Genomic DNA, 19,405 nt, shown 5'->3' on the forward strand with positions numbered 1-19,405 from the left:
ATTTTCTTTGTGTATCCACATTCAATTTTAGCCTAGTCCACCTCCAATTTGGCAAGCTAAAAGGAAACAGCCTACCACAGAAGAACCTAGTGTACTAAGCACTAACACTTCCTCCTCACCCACGTAGTACAAATTCCAGCTCTTACAATCCTATCTAAAATTCCCAAACATTATCATTCTTTTCTTTTAACCCTTTCCCCATCTCGTAAATGAAAAAGCTGTTATGGTCACATGCTGATACATTTATTACATTAAGAACCAGTTAAATTCCAAGCTATTTACATTTTAATGGCACATTACATTGGCACTGTAAATTGAGGAGGGGTTATTATTAATTATTTGTATTACAGTAACATGTAGAGCCCACAACCAAGGTCGAGATCCCATTGACCTAGATGCTGTTCATAGTAAGTGGTAGCTCCGGCTCAAAAAGCCAGCAGTCAAAATAGAAATGACAAAGCGTGAGAAGATCGTATATTAGAATTATGCACCCAGATACTACGGTAATGGGAGTCTTACTCTCAGTAATAGCAGTAATAATATAAATGGAAAGGAGGTCTGGGGGATTCAGATTATTGGCAATGGGATGTAGTTTTTCACCTTTGTGCAATTCTAATTCAGCTAATAGAGTCAGAGTGATCAAATGTTTTTACCCTAAAATAAGCGGCAGATTAACACATGGGTCCATGGGGCCCATGCCTGGGGCCCCAGCCACTTTGGGCCCTCAACCCCGCAGGCGTGCCAGAATCTGGATAGAAGTGTCTACGTGAGGGGTCACTGGTGCCAGAACTGTGGCTCCATCCACTGTTTCTCCTTCTTCCCCCTCTGGCCCTGTCCAGGCCAGAAGTCGGAGCTGAGCTATGGTAAGAGCTGCCCAAGGAGCCTGGGTTGCTGTGAGAAGCCCCAGACCCTCCACCTGCCTTGGGCAGGGGCCTGGGGGCCCCGAAAGCAGCCCCCTGCCCATGTCCCTACCCCCGGGGCATGCCACCCAAGGGAGCTGGAGAGTCCAGGGCTCCCCACAGCAGCCTGAGCTCCCTGGGTGGCTCCAAGGCTAACCTCAGGGGTGGGCCACCCAGGTGACCACCCAAGGGGCCGTGGTCAGGGAAACACCATACAGCAGTGCAGAGGTGTTGTCAAGATTCCTTCCCCACTCTGAACTTTAGGGTACAAATGTGGGGACCTGCATGGACACTTCAAAGCTTAATTACTAGCTTAGATCTGGTACACTGCCACGATCCAGAAGTCAGTGTCTGGAGCACTTCCTGTCCCCCCAAAACTCTCCCCTCCCCGAGTGGCCTTGGGGACTTCACCAATTCCCTGGTGAACACAGATCCGAACCCCTTGGATCTTAAAACAAGGAGAAATTAACCATCCCCACTCCTTTCCCCCACCAGTCTCTGGTGAGTTCAGATCCAATCCCCTTGGATCTTAAAATAAGGAAAAATCAATCAGGCTCTTAAAAGAAAGGTAAAAATCATCTCTGTAAAATCAGGATGGAACATATTTTACAGGGTAATCAAATTTGTATAGCCCAGAGGAACCCCCTCTAGCCTTAGTTACAGCAAACAGAGGTAAAATCCTCCCAGCAAAAAAGGACATTTACAAGTTGAGAAAACAAAAATAAAGCTAATCCACCTTGCCTGGCTGTTACTTACAATTTTGAAACATGAGAGACTGGTTTAGAAAGATTTGGAGAACCTGGACTGACATCTGGTCCCTCTTAGTCCCAAGAGAGAACAACCCCCAAAACAAAGAGCACAAAAGACTTCCCTTCACCAAGATTTGAAAGTATCTTGTCCCCCTATTGATCCTCTGGTCAGGTGTCAGCCAGGTTTACTGAGCTTCTTAACCCTTTACAGGTAAAAGAGGGCAGGTTTATGACAGGTGTGTTCTACCAGCTGGCAGAAGAGCACTGCAAACTCACAGAGGTCATGGATGTGGGGCACTCAGATTTCTCCTTGCTTCCTCCCAGTGGAGGAACAGGAGATGGGGCAAGTGGTGATGCACAGATAATGCTCTCTTCCCCCCCAGTGTTCCTCCTGCGAATGGGTGAGTGAGGAGCAACACCAAGCATTCTGTGCATCCAGGTCACTTTCCCCACCTGGGCTGTGCTCTGAGGCGAGCATCAGGAGCTGCTGCTCTCCTGCCTGCCCCTTACGCCACCCAGGTGCAGAAAGTGGCCTGGATGCAGGGAGCCCTGTTGTTGCTCCCTGCTCCCCCAACACCGCTACAGGGGCATTGAGGAACAGCCTTTGCAGGGGGAGCAAGCAGCAGTGCCAGCCACTCTGTGCATCTAGGTCAGTTTCCACACGAGGGCGCAGAAGGTGAGTAGAGGGGCTAGGGGGCACAGGAGGCACAGTGCAGCACAAAGTAAGGGTGGCAACACACCACATGCTATGCCACCCTTACCTCTACACTTCTACTGGTGGCGACACTGCCTTCAGAGTTAAGCACCTAGCCAGCAGCCGTCACCCAGCCAGTGCTTAATTTTTGCCAGGGGTTGCTGAAGCTCAGCCCTGACACCTCTTTCAATACAAATTAGGCGGAGGCAGCTGGCCCTGTGGGCGGGGGAGCCCTGGGAGCCCAGAGGTGATAGGGGATGGGGAGCCCATGGCATTCAGGAGCAATTGTGGGGTGCCCACAAAAGCTCTTTGTGCCCAGGGTCCCAATAAATCTTAATTTTCCTCTGCATAAAATGGCAGGTTGGTGTTTTGTGTACAACTTTTTTTGTGAGCCTAGTCCAGTTCCCAGTGAAGAGCTTTTGCAATTGGCCTCTTCTTTGGCATTCCTCAGCACAGAAGTCAGGACAAAAAGGACTTGGAAACTGCACAACATTATCACTACTGCAGCTGCAGGTGGTCCCTCAAGTAAGAGTTTAGACATATTAGTGGGACAACAAGGTGGTGATTGCGTTGCTGCCATCCATGTGGTAACTGTCTTTGGGAGAGAGAGGATAGGATTAAATTCTCCAGGGATAGCAAAAGAGCATTTTCACGCGCAGTGCTGGCCCGTGTACATTATTACAAAGCTGTTTTCCGCAACCAAAAATAAAACTGTTCAGTGCAGGATTTTTTTTAAATGGGGCTTTCAACTGCAGCTTTTGCATTTATTTTAGATTAATGTGGTCAATGAACTGTGCTAAAATAGTCTCATAACCATAGATAATTTTCTTTATATAGGATGTTTTGCCACTTAATTTTTCAGGGCTCTTTCTCAGGATGATCAAGATGATACCCACTTAAAAATAGAGGATATAATTCAAATGGTGAGTTCATCCAAAGATTTATGCATCAGATAATTTAGAGGATTATGAAATCTGTGTAAATCACTAAAATGTATTCAACTGCAACCTTACTGCCATATTTCTACCAAATTACTGTTTCTTCATATCTGCACTTGAGGTCTGCTACATAAATCTGAATGTTTAAAACTGAACAGAAAATAGGTGTTTAAAACACACAATCAAGGAGAGCTTGTCAGAGCTTCTAGACTTACTTATGAATTTGTGATTGCTAACATTCATGGAGTCAGATGCTGTACTGGCCGAAAATGGGGGAGACATGCATTTATATGAGGCAATGAAACACCTGAGCAAGAGGCAGCCCTTACACCTTCTCATCTCAGGTTGCATCAGGTGTGTATCACTAGGATATCAGGTGTATATCATTTCTCCACGATAAAATGGCTGCTCAGAACCCACTTCTAGCGTTCAGTAAGGAGGCCCAGCCTCAACTACAGCCATTATCTGTCCACAGCATGTTTTCATTTACCCTGTATGTGCACTGGTGCAAACTTGAGGCACATAGGAAATGCAGTAAGTGCAGACTTCATACATTGGACTTCATGTTGTTAGTGTTTTAGAAGTTGTGTAGTAATTTGTGGTTTAAAATGCTTATAAAGCTAGTTAATATCTTGTGTTTTGGAAACAAATTGGTTGTAAACAGAAGTCATTGACTGTTCTTGTACTTTTTATCTTTGCAGTCAGAATGTCCAAAACCAGAGTGCTTTGAAACTTTGTCAGCCATGGAGCTTGCAGAGCAAATAACTCTCTTAGATCACATAGTTTTCAGAAGCATACCCTATGAGTAAGTGTTCTCTCAAGGATGATCAAAGTGAATATTCTAAGAGTCTTTCTGACTAGTAGTTTTAGGCACTCTACTGATTCATGCTATTGATATCCCTGTAAAAAAGTGTACATATATAATTGATCAGTATCCTTAGGCTTGTTTATTGTCTCTTAGGATCTCTGATAGTTCATTTATGTTATGAAAGACTGAGTTCAAGAACACTGAAAACAGTAACATCTCTGTCGCTGTGATTTGTGTGCTGTATGAGAACCATGCAATACATTTCCTATAGAATTACATATTCCTACTCAGTCTTTCTTTGAGCCTTTAATCTTACATTAATGTGTCACTGTTTGCTGCATTTGAGAGCCCCTGGAAAATTATGAACAAACCTACAATCTCAGGTTTTGGGCTAGTGAAGGCTGAGCGAGTGGGGAAGTGCCCAGTCTCTGGGGAAGTGAATGTCAACTCAGCCCCCTCCGTACATCAATCTCATCTTGTCAGCTCCTGGTGCTGCATTTAAGTAATAGTTTCAGATAGGGTCATGCTGCTGAAAATTGAAAGTACAGGGAACAGAAAAAACTGAAAGCAAACTAAATGTCCTCAGCAATGTTTACAGCCATGCAGTGTTCTAGCAATGGCACAGTGAAATGCTGAAATTACAGTGGAAAATTATATTAAGTGTCCAGTAAAACTAGGTGTAGTTGAAATCCATTTGAGCTAACCAGGGTTTTGTACTGCATTTATAAATGACTTTTTTTCATTTTTGTTCTTCTTTTTTTTTTTTCACCTTGATTTCCAGAGAATTTCTTGGGCAAGGCTGGATGAAATTGGATAAAATTGAAAGAACTCCATACATTATGAAAACCAGCCAACATTTTAATGATGTAAGTAACCATAAACATGGAGAATGCCCTTTAGGAACGCTGTTGACATGGTATATGAACTCTGAAATATAAATGAAATATAAATGTCTGTCTCCACATTGTGATATAATTTCTGATCTAGTAGTGGTTGAATGTTACAGCTTCATTGTGATTAACCTTATAAACCAAGAAAGCATGTAAAGAATTGATAGCAGTTCAATAGAAATTTAATGGATTAGAACCTTTTGAACTATGCTGAAATCTCCTACCACTTACAGAAGAAATTAAGTTCTCTCTTTAGAGTATGAAACTATAAAAACACCAGTTAATTATAATCTTCTGGTTTATTGCTTGAGTCTCCATCTATACTCTTACTCTTGACTTTTTTTCTTTACATGTTGCTAAGAGCCATCACCAGTAGCAACATTACTGCTGGCTTTGAGACATTATTCACTGGTTGTTTTGCTGCATTTGTTACCTTCGCCTTAGTTCAGTGTTCTTCTCCCTGTCCTCTGGCAGGGTTTTCAATATACGTTTTTCTCAGCCTTATTACTTACGAGTTACAATCCCTGCCACCTCATTTAATTTTCCCTCTATTTGTTAAATAATGTTGTTTGCAAGTGCTTATGTTGAAATATTTTAGGATTTTTGGCTTTTTATTTGGTTAGATGAGTAACCTTGTTGCCTCGCAAATTATGAACTATGCTGATGTCGGTTCCCGTGCTAACTCAATTGAGAAGTGGGTTGCAGTGGCGGATATTTGTCGCTGTATGCACAACTACAATGGTGTTTTAGAAATTACATCAGCCTTCAACAGAAGTGCAATCTACAGACTGAAGAAAACCTGGGCTAAAGTTTCTAAACAGGTGAGCAAGACATTTCTACAAATATGGTTGTAGCATTTCATTTGTTGATGCCAAGTATCAGAGGGGTAGCAGTGTTAGTCTGGATCTGTAAAAGCAGCAAAGAGTCCTGTGGCACCTTATAGCCTAACGGATGTTTTGGAGCATGAGCTTTCGTGGGTGAATACTCACTTCGTCGGAAGTGGGTATTCACCCACGAGAGCTCATGCATCCAACAAAGTGGGTATTCACCCATGAAAGCTCATGCTCCAAAATGTCTGTTAGTCTATAAGGTGCCACAGGACTGTTTGCTGCATTTGTTGATGCATTACCTAGATAATAAAGAGGCCCAAATAACTACATTCTAACCAGATTTATTTACATTTAAGAATAATCTGATCATTAAGGGTTTTCAGTGGATGTTATTATTTCATTTCAAACATTTGTATATTTTACTCATTTTCAATTTCTGTATCATTAATTAAATATCTTAAGCAATAATTGACTTCACTGGAAGTTGCATGTGCATATATCTGAAGGCAAAATTTGACCCTAAAATATTGAATTGAAATATTTAACAAAACTAAATGCTGTATTTATTAGATTGGCTTCATGCAGATGTGAACAGTTAGCTATATATTAATTTTGAATAAGAATAGCATTGTGGTGGGATAAAAAATGCTGTCCAGTAACATAAAATGATTTTCATTTTTCTTTTGAGCTTCTCAGATATAGTCCCAATTTCAAGTGCTGTTGTCCTTGGAAAATAGTTTTCTTTGGTTTATTTTTTTAAAATAATTTTAAAAGCCCATATCCTCAGGTATATAGGTGCCTAACTCCAATTGGGAGTTAGACATCTAAATACCTTTTTGAGGATCTAGGCCTAATTAATTTTGAAGATACTTTAAGAATTCATGAAAGGTGCTCCTGAAGACTGAAACTGAGGGGCTAAATCTCTCTGTGGTCATGTCTACCATGTGATAAAAGACCTATGGCACAGCCATAGCTGGCCTGTGTCAGCTGACTCAAGTTTGTGGGTCTCAGGCTGCAGGAATAGAAAATTGCAGTGTAGATGTTTGGGCTTGGGCTGGAGTCCAGGCCCTGGGACCCCTCTCCCACCCCTGCCTCATGGGGTCCCAGAGAGCCCAGGACCAAATGTCTAACTGCAATTTTATAGCCCCTTAGCTTGAGCCCTGCAGACCTGAGTCAGCTGACCCAGGCGAGTCGCAGATCTTTTATTGCAGTGTAGACATATCTTCTTTGCACATTCAGCCTTTGGCCTGAGACTTCCAACAAGGGTATGTCTACACTGCACTATAATCCCGGGGCTCCAACTCACGCTCAAGCCTAAACCCCCTTGCATTTACACACGAATTATGCTAACCCAGGACTCAGACCCAGAGTCCCAGGACCCCATGAGGTGGAGGGTCCAAGTCTCAATCAAGCTGGGACCCAGCGTTCAAGTCTTATTACTTTGCCTTGTAGTCGCAGCCCACTAGACTCATGTTCTGGGACTCTGCCAAAAGTATCTCACAATGTCATGACCGACTTTCTTTGTCCTCTGGACAGTCATATTTTCCCACAATGCACCATGAATAAAGGGCTACAGCAGCCACATTTTGGGAGAGCTCTAGGAAGTCTGGGATATAGGTGACTGGACTTGGGTCTGCAAAACGCAGTGTAGTTGCTAGGTCCCATGTTTGGCTTCAGCAGTTCCTAACCTGTGATTACAAATGAGTGTAGAAAGGTTAACAAACCCAGAGTCTGCTAGCTCAAGTTCTACTAACCCTGAGCTTACATTGCAGTGTAGACATACCCCAAGAAAATTGATGATATAGAAGCTGGCCTGGACAAATAGAGACAATTTCAGAATAGGCCATGTTATATGTTCTATACCAAATGAAGTCTAAAATAGCATTTTATTTTATTTTATTTTATTTTTTTACAGCAGAATATTGTTTCTGCATTTTAAAATACTCTGCAAGAAACCAGTTCAACTGTCCTCAATGTGCAATAAAACCTTCTAGGGTAGTGGTGGTCATCGTCTTCTTCTTTCTTTTAAACTAGTTACAATTTTTGTGCACAAGAGCAACTGACCTACTGAAGTCAGAAATATGGAACCTTACAATGTTAAAGCAACACTCCTGGGACAAACTTCACTTCTGGTAACTCAAGAGGGTGCAGAATGTCCCTGCCTGTACCATCTGGTCTGATTCAGCTGTGGGAGGGCAGAGACATACAACTGCATGTCCTTTTCCAGGATTACCATCAAGGGAAGGCAGCTTTAATCTCTGCAAAGGGCCCTAGAGCAGCCCCACAATGGAGGCTGTTTAGAGAATATGCTTCCACTAGTCACCCTGATTTCAGCCATTCCCCTGGTGGGACCATCTTCTTTTCTTTAAAAAGCAAACAAAAAACCCACCCAACCCACTACTTTAATAAAAGATTAACACTAATAAAATGTTTCCATGTTTTTTTTAAACTCTAGTGTTAATTTTTTAAAAATTAACAAACATTCCCTTGTACCTCTGAAGTGCTGTCAACCTGAACATTGTATGAATGTCATGTTCATGCAGGAGAACAACCTTTTTTGGAAAGCATAATTTGGTGATCACTAATCAATTTATAGTCTAGTTCTGCAAAGATTTATGCACATGCTTAACATTAAGCTTGTGAGTAGTCCCAAACTTAGTTTGCTCCTTTGTTGTGCTTCATTCTGGTTTTTCCTCTTTTCTGACTTCAACTTTCTTATTCACCCACATGCTAGCTACTAGCTTGTCCTTCATAGTTCTGAGTGCTTCCTGAGAGGCGCTCAACATCCTCAGTTCACACTGAGTTCAATGGAAGTTAAGAACATGTAGCATCTCATAGGGTTGGGCCCCAAATATCCTCTTGTGGAGTGCAACTGAGGTTGTATTGCTGAATATTAGTTTCATGGTCCTATTCTTTTCGAATTTGCTCAAATGATTTTTGCCCAGCATGTGGTACATTTCTCAAGCAACCATGGGTAATTTTTTCAAGCCCCCCTATTTCTTCATTTAGTCACTCAGGAGCCTAAATGTATTGAAGTCAATGGGAGTTGGCTTCTAATTTGTTAAGATCTGTTTTCAGATGTGCTATTTTCTTAAGTGCTTTTGAACATTTTACCCCAATACTAAAGTCAGTTTTCACATAGGGTGAAACTTGTAATTTGTTCTTTTTCTAGACAAAAGCTCTCATGGACAAACTTCAGAAGACTGTGTCATCTGAGGGAAGATTTAAAAACCTTAGAGAAACACTCAAAAAGTACGTTTTCTTAAATTAGCAATATAATAGTATTTGATTAAGAATATTGGATAGCACTTATTAAAGATAAGAGTTGACTTTAAGTTTAGCTTTTATAATGAAAATTATATTGGACAATATTTTTACTGAATAATATCTATAAAGCTGGCTTTATTCTATTTGGACACCATTGTTTTGCTGAATATACTGTAATTCGGTGCCTCTTATAGAGTAATATGTTACCTCTGGGGAATTACTGGAGCAAATTAAACTACTCTTTTGTAAGAAATGCTCACTGTTGGGGGCTTTTCTTATACTGATAAACTTTTTCAATAAGTGTAAGACCAGCTTTGTAAATAAAGGTTCTTTAATCAAAAACATTTTACTCAGTTCTGATAGTGCCTCTTTGACATTAATAGTCCCAAAGTTCAACATGCCTGGTTCCAAAGAGCTCTCATTCCAGATTTGTTATCTCCAAGTGAGAGCACACACAACAACAACTCATTCCAAAAGCTGTATCTGGAAAAGGGATTTTCCAGGCTGATTTACAGTAACTGTGTTGAATGATCTTGAGAGAGCATTAAGGAATTAAACTACTATTCATATAATATATAGTTAAAAAAACAGACAAGGTTCAGTGAATAATGCCCATGTTTGGCCTGCAGAAGACTATTGTCAGGAATCAGACACATTTGTTTTAAAAGAGAAAAAGTTGTTTTGACTTATAACATCTGGGTAACTGACCCATATACACTTCTCAATTAATCTAGCTAATAACTTTATTTGTAATTATTTTTTCTTTTATAACCATGCAGAGTATAATATGACTTTTGTGCTCTTGAAGTCAGCAGGAAGTTGGACTAAGGTGAAAACGTAACTAGGAAAGTTGCCCAGCAGCATTGTTCTCTCAGAGTGAAAAATGTTAACAAGTCATCTGTTCCCTAGCAGAATTTCCAAAGTTAGGAAATCTGAGTGTTTTCAACTGCATAACATCTTAAATATTTACAAAACCAGCGTTGTAAAGATCCTAGCATATTACTCAACATGAGCCATACAGTATACACAATGTATTGCTGATAGTAAAATACTTACAGTATCTCAGAAGGTTAGAGAAGCCTTGGAGACATGCCCAAAATATTTTCAGATGTGCATTGGATTTATTTCTGAAATTTTTTGTCAGCTGGGATTGAAACATGTTTTAGAGCATACTCCAATGCCTTCCCCCTTTCTGCATGGTGTTATCATTGTGGCTTTTACTAAATGTCATCATTGTTTCTCTCATAGCTTTTGACACAACCTGCCAAATTTGTCTCTGGTAGATGTGGGTACAACTCAGCTGAAGCCAGAGCATCTGTTCCAGTTACACTAACCTGTGAATTTGGCCCAACTTGTAAAAGTATTTTAACTAATAAAAAAAAGTAGACGTTTGCATAATGTATAAAAAGAACAGTCTGTAAATTAAATCCTAGTAAAATATAGTCAATTTTTCATCCCGCAGTTGTAATCCCCCTGCAGTTCCCTATCTTGGAATGTACTTGACAGATCTAGCATTTATTGAAGAAGGAACACCAAACTTCACTGAGGAAGGCCTGGTCAATTTTTCCAAAATGAGAATGGTAATTTTTATTTTCTTACATGTTTCCACTGCAGGTTTTTAAGTGCACAAGTTTAACATTGATTTACTTAGGACTTCTTTGAATTCAAATTGCAAGATTATACAATATATTTACATAATACAAAATAGAAGCTTGAAAGCAATCTTTTGCATTTGAATCCAGGGATGGTCTTCTCTCACCACCTGCTGGCAAGCCAAGGAGTATTGCAATTTAGCTTTCAGTTTGGTTAGCTGAAAATCTCAGGAAGAAAAACAGCTGGTCTAAGCTTGCAGGGTTTAATAAGTGGTTAAAAAAATGTAGACAACCTGGTACCATAATTCGTCAGGCAGCAACACTTAGAACGAGTCTATTTTAGAGTGTGTTTAGGACTCCTGCTCCCCAAGGAAGTGAAAAAGCATTTAAATGTTGATTCTCTCTGCCTTCCAAACTATGTTGTTGTTCAGAGCTCCTTAGAGGCCAGCCTTGGAGAAGTATTGACACCAGCTGCTCTGCTGACTGTAGTCTAATGCCATGTTTGTGACTGCACATTGCAGAAGTTACCTGAGGGAAGAAGGGAGAGGCTATCAGAGTAAAGAAAGCCGGGACAAAGTGATCCATCTGAGACAGTTTAATAGTCTAAATGGCTGATTTGGGAAGGTAAATGTCCCCCCTCAAAGCCACAAGCACAAAGCCCTTACCCCCAGGTTAAGCTGCATCATTTTGGACCAAATTAATTCCCGGCATAGCTTCACTGGAGCCAATATGTTCAAGTTAAAGCACAAACCATAAGTAGAACATTTTCTAATATAAATGTATTCCTTTGATAGATATCTCATATTATCAGAGAGATACGCCAGTTCCAGCAGACCTCCTATCGGATAGAACATCAGCAAAAGGTACAGTAGTGTGTGATGCTGATCACAGGCACTATGATGAAGGCTATTCCTGCTATCGACAAAAAGATACACAGATGGGGCCCAAAGCTAACACTAATATCTTTTGTTTCCATACAGTAACAATGGGAGGCAAACAATGGAATTTGGGTTGTGATAAGCTGATAGAGTAACATTCTCTTCTCAGACTTTGCACATGAAGGCAAATCTTGCCTCCACCTCTGCAACAAGTGTGGCTCCTCCTGGCAGAGGAGTCAGTGCAGTTCTGCTGTATCAGAGGGGCAGGATTTAATGTACCACTGAGTTCCATACCCCAGCGCAGTATGGACTTTGCTCCACAGAGGATGCCAGCACATAGAAAGTAGGTGATCAGGTATAGCTTGACCATATAATTGTAACCCTTCTGCCCCTCTGAATTGGCAGCAACAAGGGCCGAGTTTAGTATCCAGGGGTTCTGTTTTAATTACGCAATGCCAAACCAGCTCGAGCCCCCACCCAGTGACATGGGAAAATCTTACACACACCCCTAGGTGCCTCAAAGAGGCAATGTTTTTCCTCTCGCAAGCACAGAGTCTTGGTGTAGCAGAAAAAGTTTAATTACATGAGATAAACAACAAGCACTAAATTGGGAAAACACCTCAACTAGAGTTCCTAGACCAAACCGTGCGCAAAGACCCACCCCAGGAAATTGAAGCGTCCCTTTTCCCTGGGCTCTTGAGTCCAGCAACCCCCAAATCACCCACAGTTCCAAAAGTCCCACAGTCCAAAAGTCTCTGTTCTGGGTCAGTGCAGCCCCAAAGTTCAAGAGTCTATCTGCAGAGGTCCCTCCCCCCAGCCTGGGTAGAAAGGGGCACCTTACGTGGCCGGGGCCAACTGCCCTGCCTCTCCGTGGGTTCTGCTTCCGCCTTCTCCACGAACTGCTCCGCTTTACCAGCCACTCCACTCTGCTCCTCCAGCCGTCCTCACAAACTGCTCCGCTCCACCAGCTGCTCTGCTCCACCAGCTGTCCCGTGAGCTGCTCCAGCTGTCCCCGCAAACTGCTCGGCTCCGCTCGCTCTGTGGGCCGCTCCACCCGTCCCACAGCTACTCCGCTCTGCCAGCTGCTCTGCTCCACCAGCTGTCCCGTGTGATCCGCTCCAGCCGTCCCCACAAACTGCTCCACTCCACTCTGCCAGCTGCTCTGTTCCGCAGTATAGCTTCAGGCTCCCCCACTAGTTAGCACAGTACTCAGTGCTCTCAGCTCAGTAATTTCCAGCTCTTTAGTGATTTCAACTCTTAGTGATCTCAGCTCATAGTAGGGGAGCCCCAGTGCTAGTGCACCATTAGCCCAAAGTGAGTTCAGCTCAGTAACCTGTATCTAGATTCTTAAGGGAATAAAAAAATCAACTCTGACATTCCACAGTGGAGAGAGGAGGGGTGGAACTGGTGCTTCTGGCTCCACAAGGAGCCTACACCACCAGGCACAAATACCTGTCCCCAGCCTCTCTCAATTTCACTGGGTTTTGGAACCCATGTCCCTTGTCTAGCAAGTACCACCCAACTGAGGTTGAGTCATTTCTGTCACAAAGCAGTCCCACAGCTCGGCAGTCTGGGATGGGGTAGGCGTGCCTATGCAAATACACTCTCTGAAATTCTTTCCACCAGATGTCAGGGTAGAGCTCATCCTGACTCTGCTTACATCTTCCCCCCAGCCGAGAATTTGTCGTCCCGACAAATCACATTTTCTACTATACCAACTTATTGGTCCCCTTCAAAGGGCCTCTGATAGCCCACTTTAGCTTCCACAAACCTATGTGCTAAATGTGTAGGCTCCTTACTAATTACCCCAGGTGCATTGTAAGTTAACCGTTTTACTGGTTTTATTACCCTGTCTCGCCTATTGAGAATCTCTGTTGCTGTGATAGGGGGGACATCCTCTTGAGTGACGGATGGGGAGGTTTTCTGCGAGTTTCCCTTGGATACTGGCATAGGCCCCTGCATTTCTAGTTTTAACAGTGGAGGGTCGGAGGTGCTCTGGACATCCTCCATCTGTATATTGCCACTGTTCAATAACCTGTGTATGTCATTACACGGGGGTCCCACCAGTGGCTCAGGGGTGTCAGGAATGGGCCTAAATACTTCTGCCATAGGGTTTAGGGTGGAAGAGGGTGTGCTTTCTTTTGATTCAGCGGATCGAGACTGAAATCTTGTCTTTATTCCAGGATACACCATGGTTGTGTCTTTCTCCTCAGACTTACTTTCAGATGTGCTGAGTAAGGGTAGGTTAGCTACAGGGGGCCGGCTGTCCACGTTGGAAGGCGGCTTTGGTACAGCACCTTCGTTCTGCCCAGTTGTTCTGTGGTGGCCCATCTCATAAGGGCTGCGTACCAATTCCCCTACTGGGAGCAAAAGGTTTTTGTGCACGGTTTTTGTCTGCCCTGTACCCTCTTCAGGTTTGATTTTATAAACCGGCAGGTCTTTTAGCTTTTTCATTACCAAGTAAGGTATTGCCTTTTATCTGTTAGCTATTTTGTGTTTGCCAGCAATACCCAAATTTTGCAGCAGGACTCTGTCCCCTGGCTGGAGCTTTTGCAGACGTACCCTAGCATCATATTGATGTTTGTTGCGCCCTGCATTCTTCCGAGCTGCAGATGTAGCTAAGTGATAAGCATCCCGCAGCTTTTTCCATAGTCGGGATAGATATTGCTGGTGAGTTTTATAGCTATCTTTATTTTTGGATACACCAAAGCACAGGTCTATGGGTAATCTTGGTTCTTGCCCAAACATTAAGAGATATGGGGTGACCCCCGTAGCATTGTTTTTTGTGGCATTGTAGGCGTGCACGAGAAATGCAACATGTTGGCTTCAGGTTGCCTTTTGATCTGGCCGCAAAATCCCTAACATATCTAACAGGGTTCGGTTGAACCTCTCTGGCTGAGGATCACCTTGTGGGTGATAAGGCGTTGTTCTTGACTTTTTAATTTCGGCTATCCTCAGCACCTCCTTCAGAAGGTGACTCTCAAAGTCTCGTTCCTGATCCGAGTGTATCTGGGCTGGAAATTCATAAACTGAGAAATATTTTTCCCACAGTACTTGAGCGACAGTAGTGGCCTTCTGATCACGTGTGGGATATGCCTGTGCATATCGCGTATAATGGTCGGTCACTACTAGAATGTTCCCAATATTCCTCTTGTCTACTTCTAAGGACAAGAAATTAATGCATACCAGCTCCAGAGGTTTGTTGCTGGTGATGTTTTTCAGATACGCGGCCCTTGTGGGCAGAGTTTTTCTTTGAACACATCGAGCGCAGATGTCACATTTTCTGCAAACATTTTCGGCCATCCGAAGCCAATAGAACCTACTGCGGATAAGTTTCAGGGTTCTTTTCATTCCTAAATGTCCAAAGTTATCATGCAAGGCCCTTATGGCCAGGGCTCTGTACTTTTTTGGCAGCACTAGTTGAGTCCGTTGTCTTTGTAAAGGATCTGTGGTCACGTGGGTGTAGCACTCCCTGAATTAGTTTTAGTTTGGTTTATTCTCTCAATAGTAGTTTACCCTCTGGGTTAGGCGGGACAACCGCAGCCGGGCTTCGCCCCTCTCTTTTGGCAAGTAGTGTATCACGAATGTCAATATCTTGCAGCTGGGCTTCCTGCCAGTCAGCAGCATTGAGCATGGGCAAGGGGGATTGGTTTAATGCCATATAGTTTACTGAAGCAGAAGGCACGCATTCAGGGGGCAGGCCCAAAGCTTCAGCAGCACATCCATGAAGACTCTCATGAGCATTTGACTCTTGGTGACTCATGCTGCAAATAGCTTTCACGCCGTCCGTGGGTATCACAGCAACGTCAGGTGCCTGCGGACGTTTGGACAAGGCATCTGCATCTACATTGCTTCTCCCTGATCGGTATTGAATGCTGAACTCATAGCTAGCCAAGGCGGCCACCCATCTCTGCCCTGTAGCATCCAGCTTAGCCCTTGTTAACACATAAGTCAGTGGATTGTTTTCTGTCCATACCTGAAACTGAGCACCAGATAAGTAGTCTTGAAATTTCTCAGTGATGGCCCATTTCAAGGCCAAGAACTCCAGCTTGTGGATGGAGTAGCGAGTTTCACTGTCGGACAGTCCTTGGCTGGCAAAGGCTACCAGTTTGCATTTGCCTTCCACTTCCTGATACAGTACTGCTCCCAGACCCTCCAAGCTGGCATCAGTATCCAGGATAAACGGTTTGCTTGGGTCAGCAAAGACTAGGATGGGAGCATGAGTTAGGCGAGTAATGATTTCCGAAAAAGCCCTCTCACATCGTTCATCCCACTGCAGCCCAAACGGTTCGAAGGGGCCATAGTGTCTCTGCAAAGGAAGCTTTGGAGGCCTCCGCTTATTTCGGGTCTTAGATTTGTTCTTGTTGGACTGGTATCCCCTGGTAAGATCATTCAGAGGTTTTACAGTCGTAGCATAGTTCTTTACAAATTTTCGGTAGTAGCCACTAAATCCAAGAAACGTCTTGAGTTCTCTGTAGTTAATGGGACGGGGCCAGGTAGTGAGTGCTTCTGTTTTATTGGGATCAGTACTTACATCCTCTTGGGACACGACGTGACCTACATACTTCACTGAGGTTTGGCAGAACTGGCATTTGTCAATTGAAAGCTTCAAACCATATGCCTCCAACCTATCGAGCACTTTAAGAAGTCTTTCTTCATGTTCCTCCAAGGTTCTTCCAAACACGATCAGGTCATCCAAGTAAACTAACACCTGCAGTAAATTCATGTCTCCCACGACTTTTTCCATAAGTCGTTGAAATGTGGCAGGGGCCCCAGAAATCCCTTGTGGCATGCGTTCGAACTGGTAGAACCCTAACGGGCAGATGAAGGCTGTCTTCTCCTTATCCTCTTCTCCCAGAGGGATCTGATAGTATCCACTCCGAAGATTCAACACAGAGAACCACTGACTACCCAGCAAACAGTCCAAGGCATCTTGTACTCAAGGCATGGTGTATTGATTAACTGTAGTGTGCCTGTTTAGGGTGCGGTAGTCAATACACATCCGGATTTTTCCACTCTTTTTATGAACGACCACAATGGGTGAGGCATAGGGGCTTCGGGACTCTGTGATGATACCATTCGCGATCAGCTCTTGAAGATGATGGCTCACGTCTTCCATCTCAGAGAGGGCAATTCTCCTAGACCTCTCCCTGAAGGGTCAGGGATCTTGTAGCCTGATATGGTGTTCCACTTCCTTTGCACATCCCACGTCCCACTTATGTAGTGAGAACACCTTGGATCTCTCGCAAAGCTTCTTTCTCAGGCGATCCTTCCACTCCTCAGACAGTGGTGAGTCCCCGAAGTCAAACTTCGCAGGATCTATCATTGGAACTTCAGCTTCACACTGGGGTCTCACAACGCTTTCAGGCTCAAAGATGTCTGCAATCTTCTGCCCTGGTTTGACAAACACATCACGGCGTGTTTCATTAGCAACCAGTATAGTCACGTCCTCCTGGGCTTCGGCCGGTAGGGTTATGACTCCACTGAGAACCAGAACTCCTTCTGGGAGCCCTCCCTTGGTTGGCTGCTTTACCACAGCTAATGTTTCCTTACTGCCTTTTAGGCAGGTACTCCTGACAATCACCTCCTTTTCTGACATTGCAGACACCACTAAAGGGACCGGGCCTGCATACCTTAGTGCTCCCACTGGCAAATCAGGCATTATTTTTTTTGTGTCCTCAATTTTTCTGTAGGCCGCAGCACAGTGTGTGTGTATCACCAAGATGTTCAGATATTGGTCTCCTGCTTGCTGTCTGCAGTAATCGGCCAGTATCCTAAAGAGGCTGGAGTTGGTTCCTATTAGCACAGACACATCAGAGGCTCCTTTGGGGTCAGGGCATATTAAAGCAGCAGTGTTCACCTCCTGTCTTACCCCAGCAATCTCTTCTGGGAATTCCAGGTGTACTATGACATAGCCCTGATAAGGGTATTCATCCATGCTGAGGCCACATAGTTCAAGCCCTGTCAGGGGCCGTACAGGCAAATGCCCAAGCATCTGCTGGTAGAAAGACTGGAATATGATAGTCACCTGGGATCCAGTGTCAAGCACTGCTCTACATTCTGTCCCTTCAACCTTTACAGTGACCTCCGCTCGGGGTCCTATCAATCCTGGGGGGATTCGAGCCGCATGGTTCCTTCCAGGGGAGCCTCCGCATCCTGCAGGCCTAAGCGGCTCCCTTCCCAGGCCCTGGGGCCATTTCCTGGCTTTCCCCAGGTGGTCCACAGCTTTTGATATACCAGCATGGGATTCTCTGCATTCTGACACCTTGCAGCAATGTGTCCACTCAGTCCACACCGGTAGCAGAAGAAGGATTGTCCTTTCCCTTGCTGTCGGGGGGGTGCAGATGTTCTAAACGTAGTCCTCTGGACCATGGTAGCAGAAGGTTCCTTGCACCTTGAAGTCTTTGCTGAATCAAAGGTACTCTCTAGTTCAGTCACTTTCTGTGTCAAGGCCTGCACTCGCTGAGTAAGTTCCTCTTGAGGATTCACCATTAGTGCCTTGGGTGTCCGTATGGACGTTGTGCCAGTTGCCTGGTGTTGCTGCACCTCCCAAACCTCGCCAGCTGCCTGTCTCTCTTCTTCCTCTCGGACCTCTTTTATCAGGCGAGAGTAAGTTGCTGGATTATCTTGCCGTTCCCTTAATCGAAGGTGGAGAAGGATTGGGCTCTGATATTGAATTCCTCTCACAATCTGAGCCAATCTAGTCCGGTGCATTTGCTCAACTGCTACTGCTCCCCTCATGATGGCTCTCTGTAATAATTTCTCCAATCTTTGGACATAGGCAGAAACCTTCTCTCTCTTTTGTTGCCTGGCATTGAGGAATTTGCAATAAACATCCTCTGAACCCTCAGTTCTCACAAAGGCATGGTCCAGGGCCTCTAGGCAGTCCTTCACCTTGACCCCAGGGTTACCGAGCTTTAGGGTGCGAATCACATCTAGAGCTGGCCCACGGAGACACTTTACTAGTTGTCTTCTCTTTTCATCCTCAGGCACCGCCCACTCCTGCAGCGTTTCCATGGTGTGCTCCAGCCAGGGTTCAAATGCTTCCTCCCCAGGTATTGGGGTGGGACCCCCAGAAAACAACCTCAGTTTACGATAGGGGCTTGACTCAGGGTGGGGGGGCATAACCTTCCCTAGTGCTTGCCCCAAAGCCTTCACTCACTTATCAGGTGAAGGAGCAGTCTTCTGGTGTGGGGCTCCTGGCTTAAGGCCCAACAGACCCGGCATATCAGCCAAAGTTTTTCCCTTTTTCCCCAAAAAGTCCGACATTTTTTTTAAAAACTCTACATCAGGGGTAGGGGCTGGTGAGGGCTGGCTCCCAGTGGTTATTACTTTCCACTCACCATCTTCCACGGCTTTCATGCCTGGAACCTGTAGAGGGTCCACAGCTGAGGGTAGCTCACACAGTACAGCAAAAGCTCCCTCTTCCCTCACAAAAATCCGCCCACGCATTTTGCACTTACACAGGTACTCAGTGGATGACCTCAAGATCGGTTCTATCGAGCCCTCATCGACTGCCTCCAGCACCCCTGTTACCAGAAGACAGTTCCTGGGGTCAATATTCATCCTCTTGCACCAGTCTTCTAACAAGTGTAGGGCCATTATACAAACTCTAATCTTTTTCCAATACAACAGATCAAAACAACGAGGTAATTAGGGGTTTTCCCAATTCAATGGATCACTCAAAATGTGCTTGCGAGGGGTACTGACCCAGGAGATCCCGGACAAGCCCCCAAAAATGTAACCCTTCTGCCCCTCTGAAGTGGCAGCAACAAGGGCCGGGTTCAGTATCCAGGGGTTCTGTTTTAATTACACAATGGTGTAAGATTCCCAGGCACTGGTGGGGCTCGAGCTGTTTGG

The 19,405-nt window shown here is 44.2% G+C and overlaps 2 protein-coding genes across 3 annotated transcripts in view; one reads left to right on the forward strand and one right to left on the reverse strand.

The window, feature by feature from the left end:
• The window catches only part of RASGRF2 (Ras protein specific guanine nucleotide releasing factor 2), a 241,924-nt gene that overhangs the window by 216,603 nt on the left and 5,916 nt on the right, over positions 1–19,405 (forward strand). For both annotated transcript variants that reach the window (XM_032793920.2, XM_032793929.2), the window contains exons 20-26: positions 3,205–3,265; positions 3,982–4,085; positions 4,870–4,954; positions 5,602–5,799; positions 8,981–9,060; positions 10,538–10,655; positions 11,462–11,530. In XM_032793920.2, the coding sequence (XP_032649811.1) occupies positions 3,205–3,265; positions 3,982–4,085; positions 4,870–4,954; positions 5,602–5,799; positions 8,981–9,060; positions 10,538–10,655; positions 11,462–11,530 (715 nt within the window). The remainder of the gene's footprint in view (positions 1–3,204; positions 3,266–3,981; positions 4,086–4,869; positions 4,955–5,601; positions 5,800–8,980; positions 9,061–10,537; positions 10,656–11,461; positions 11,531–19,405) is intronic.
• LOC142046978 (paraneoplastic antigen Ma3 homolog) lies at positions 17,644–19,329 on the reverse strand. The gene has a single exon (XM_075067041.1). The coding sequence runs from the start codon at positions 18,668–18,670 to the stop codon at positions 17,648–17,650; it is 1,023 nt and encodes a 340-aa protein (XP_074923142.1). The 5' UTR covers positions 18,671–19,329; the 3' UTR covers positions 17,644–17,647.

Source organism: Chelonoidis abingdonii, chromosome 6, assembly GCF_003597395.2.
Source record: "Chelonoidis abingdonii isolate Lonesome George chromosome 6, CheloAbing_2.0, whole genome shotgun sequence".
NCBI classification, from domain to species: Eukaryota; Metazoa; Chordata; order Testudines; family Testudinidae; genus Chelonoidis; species Chelonoidis abingdonii.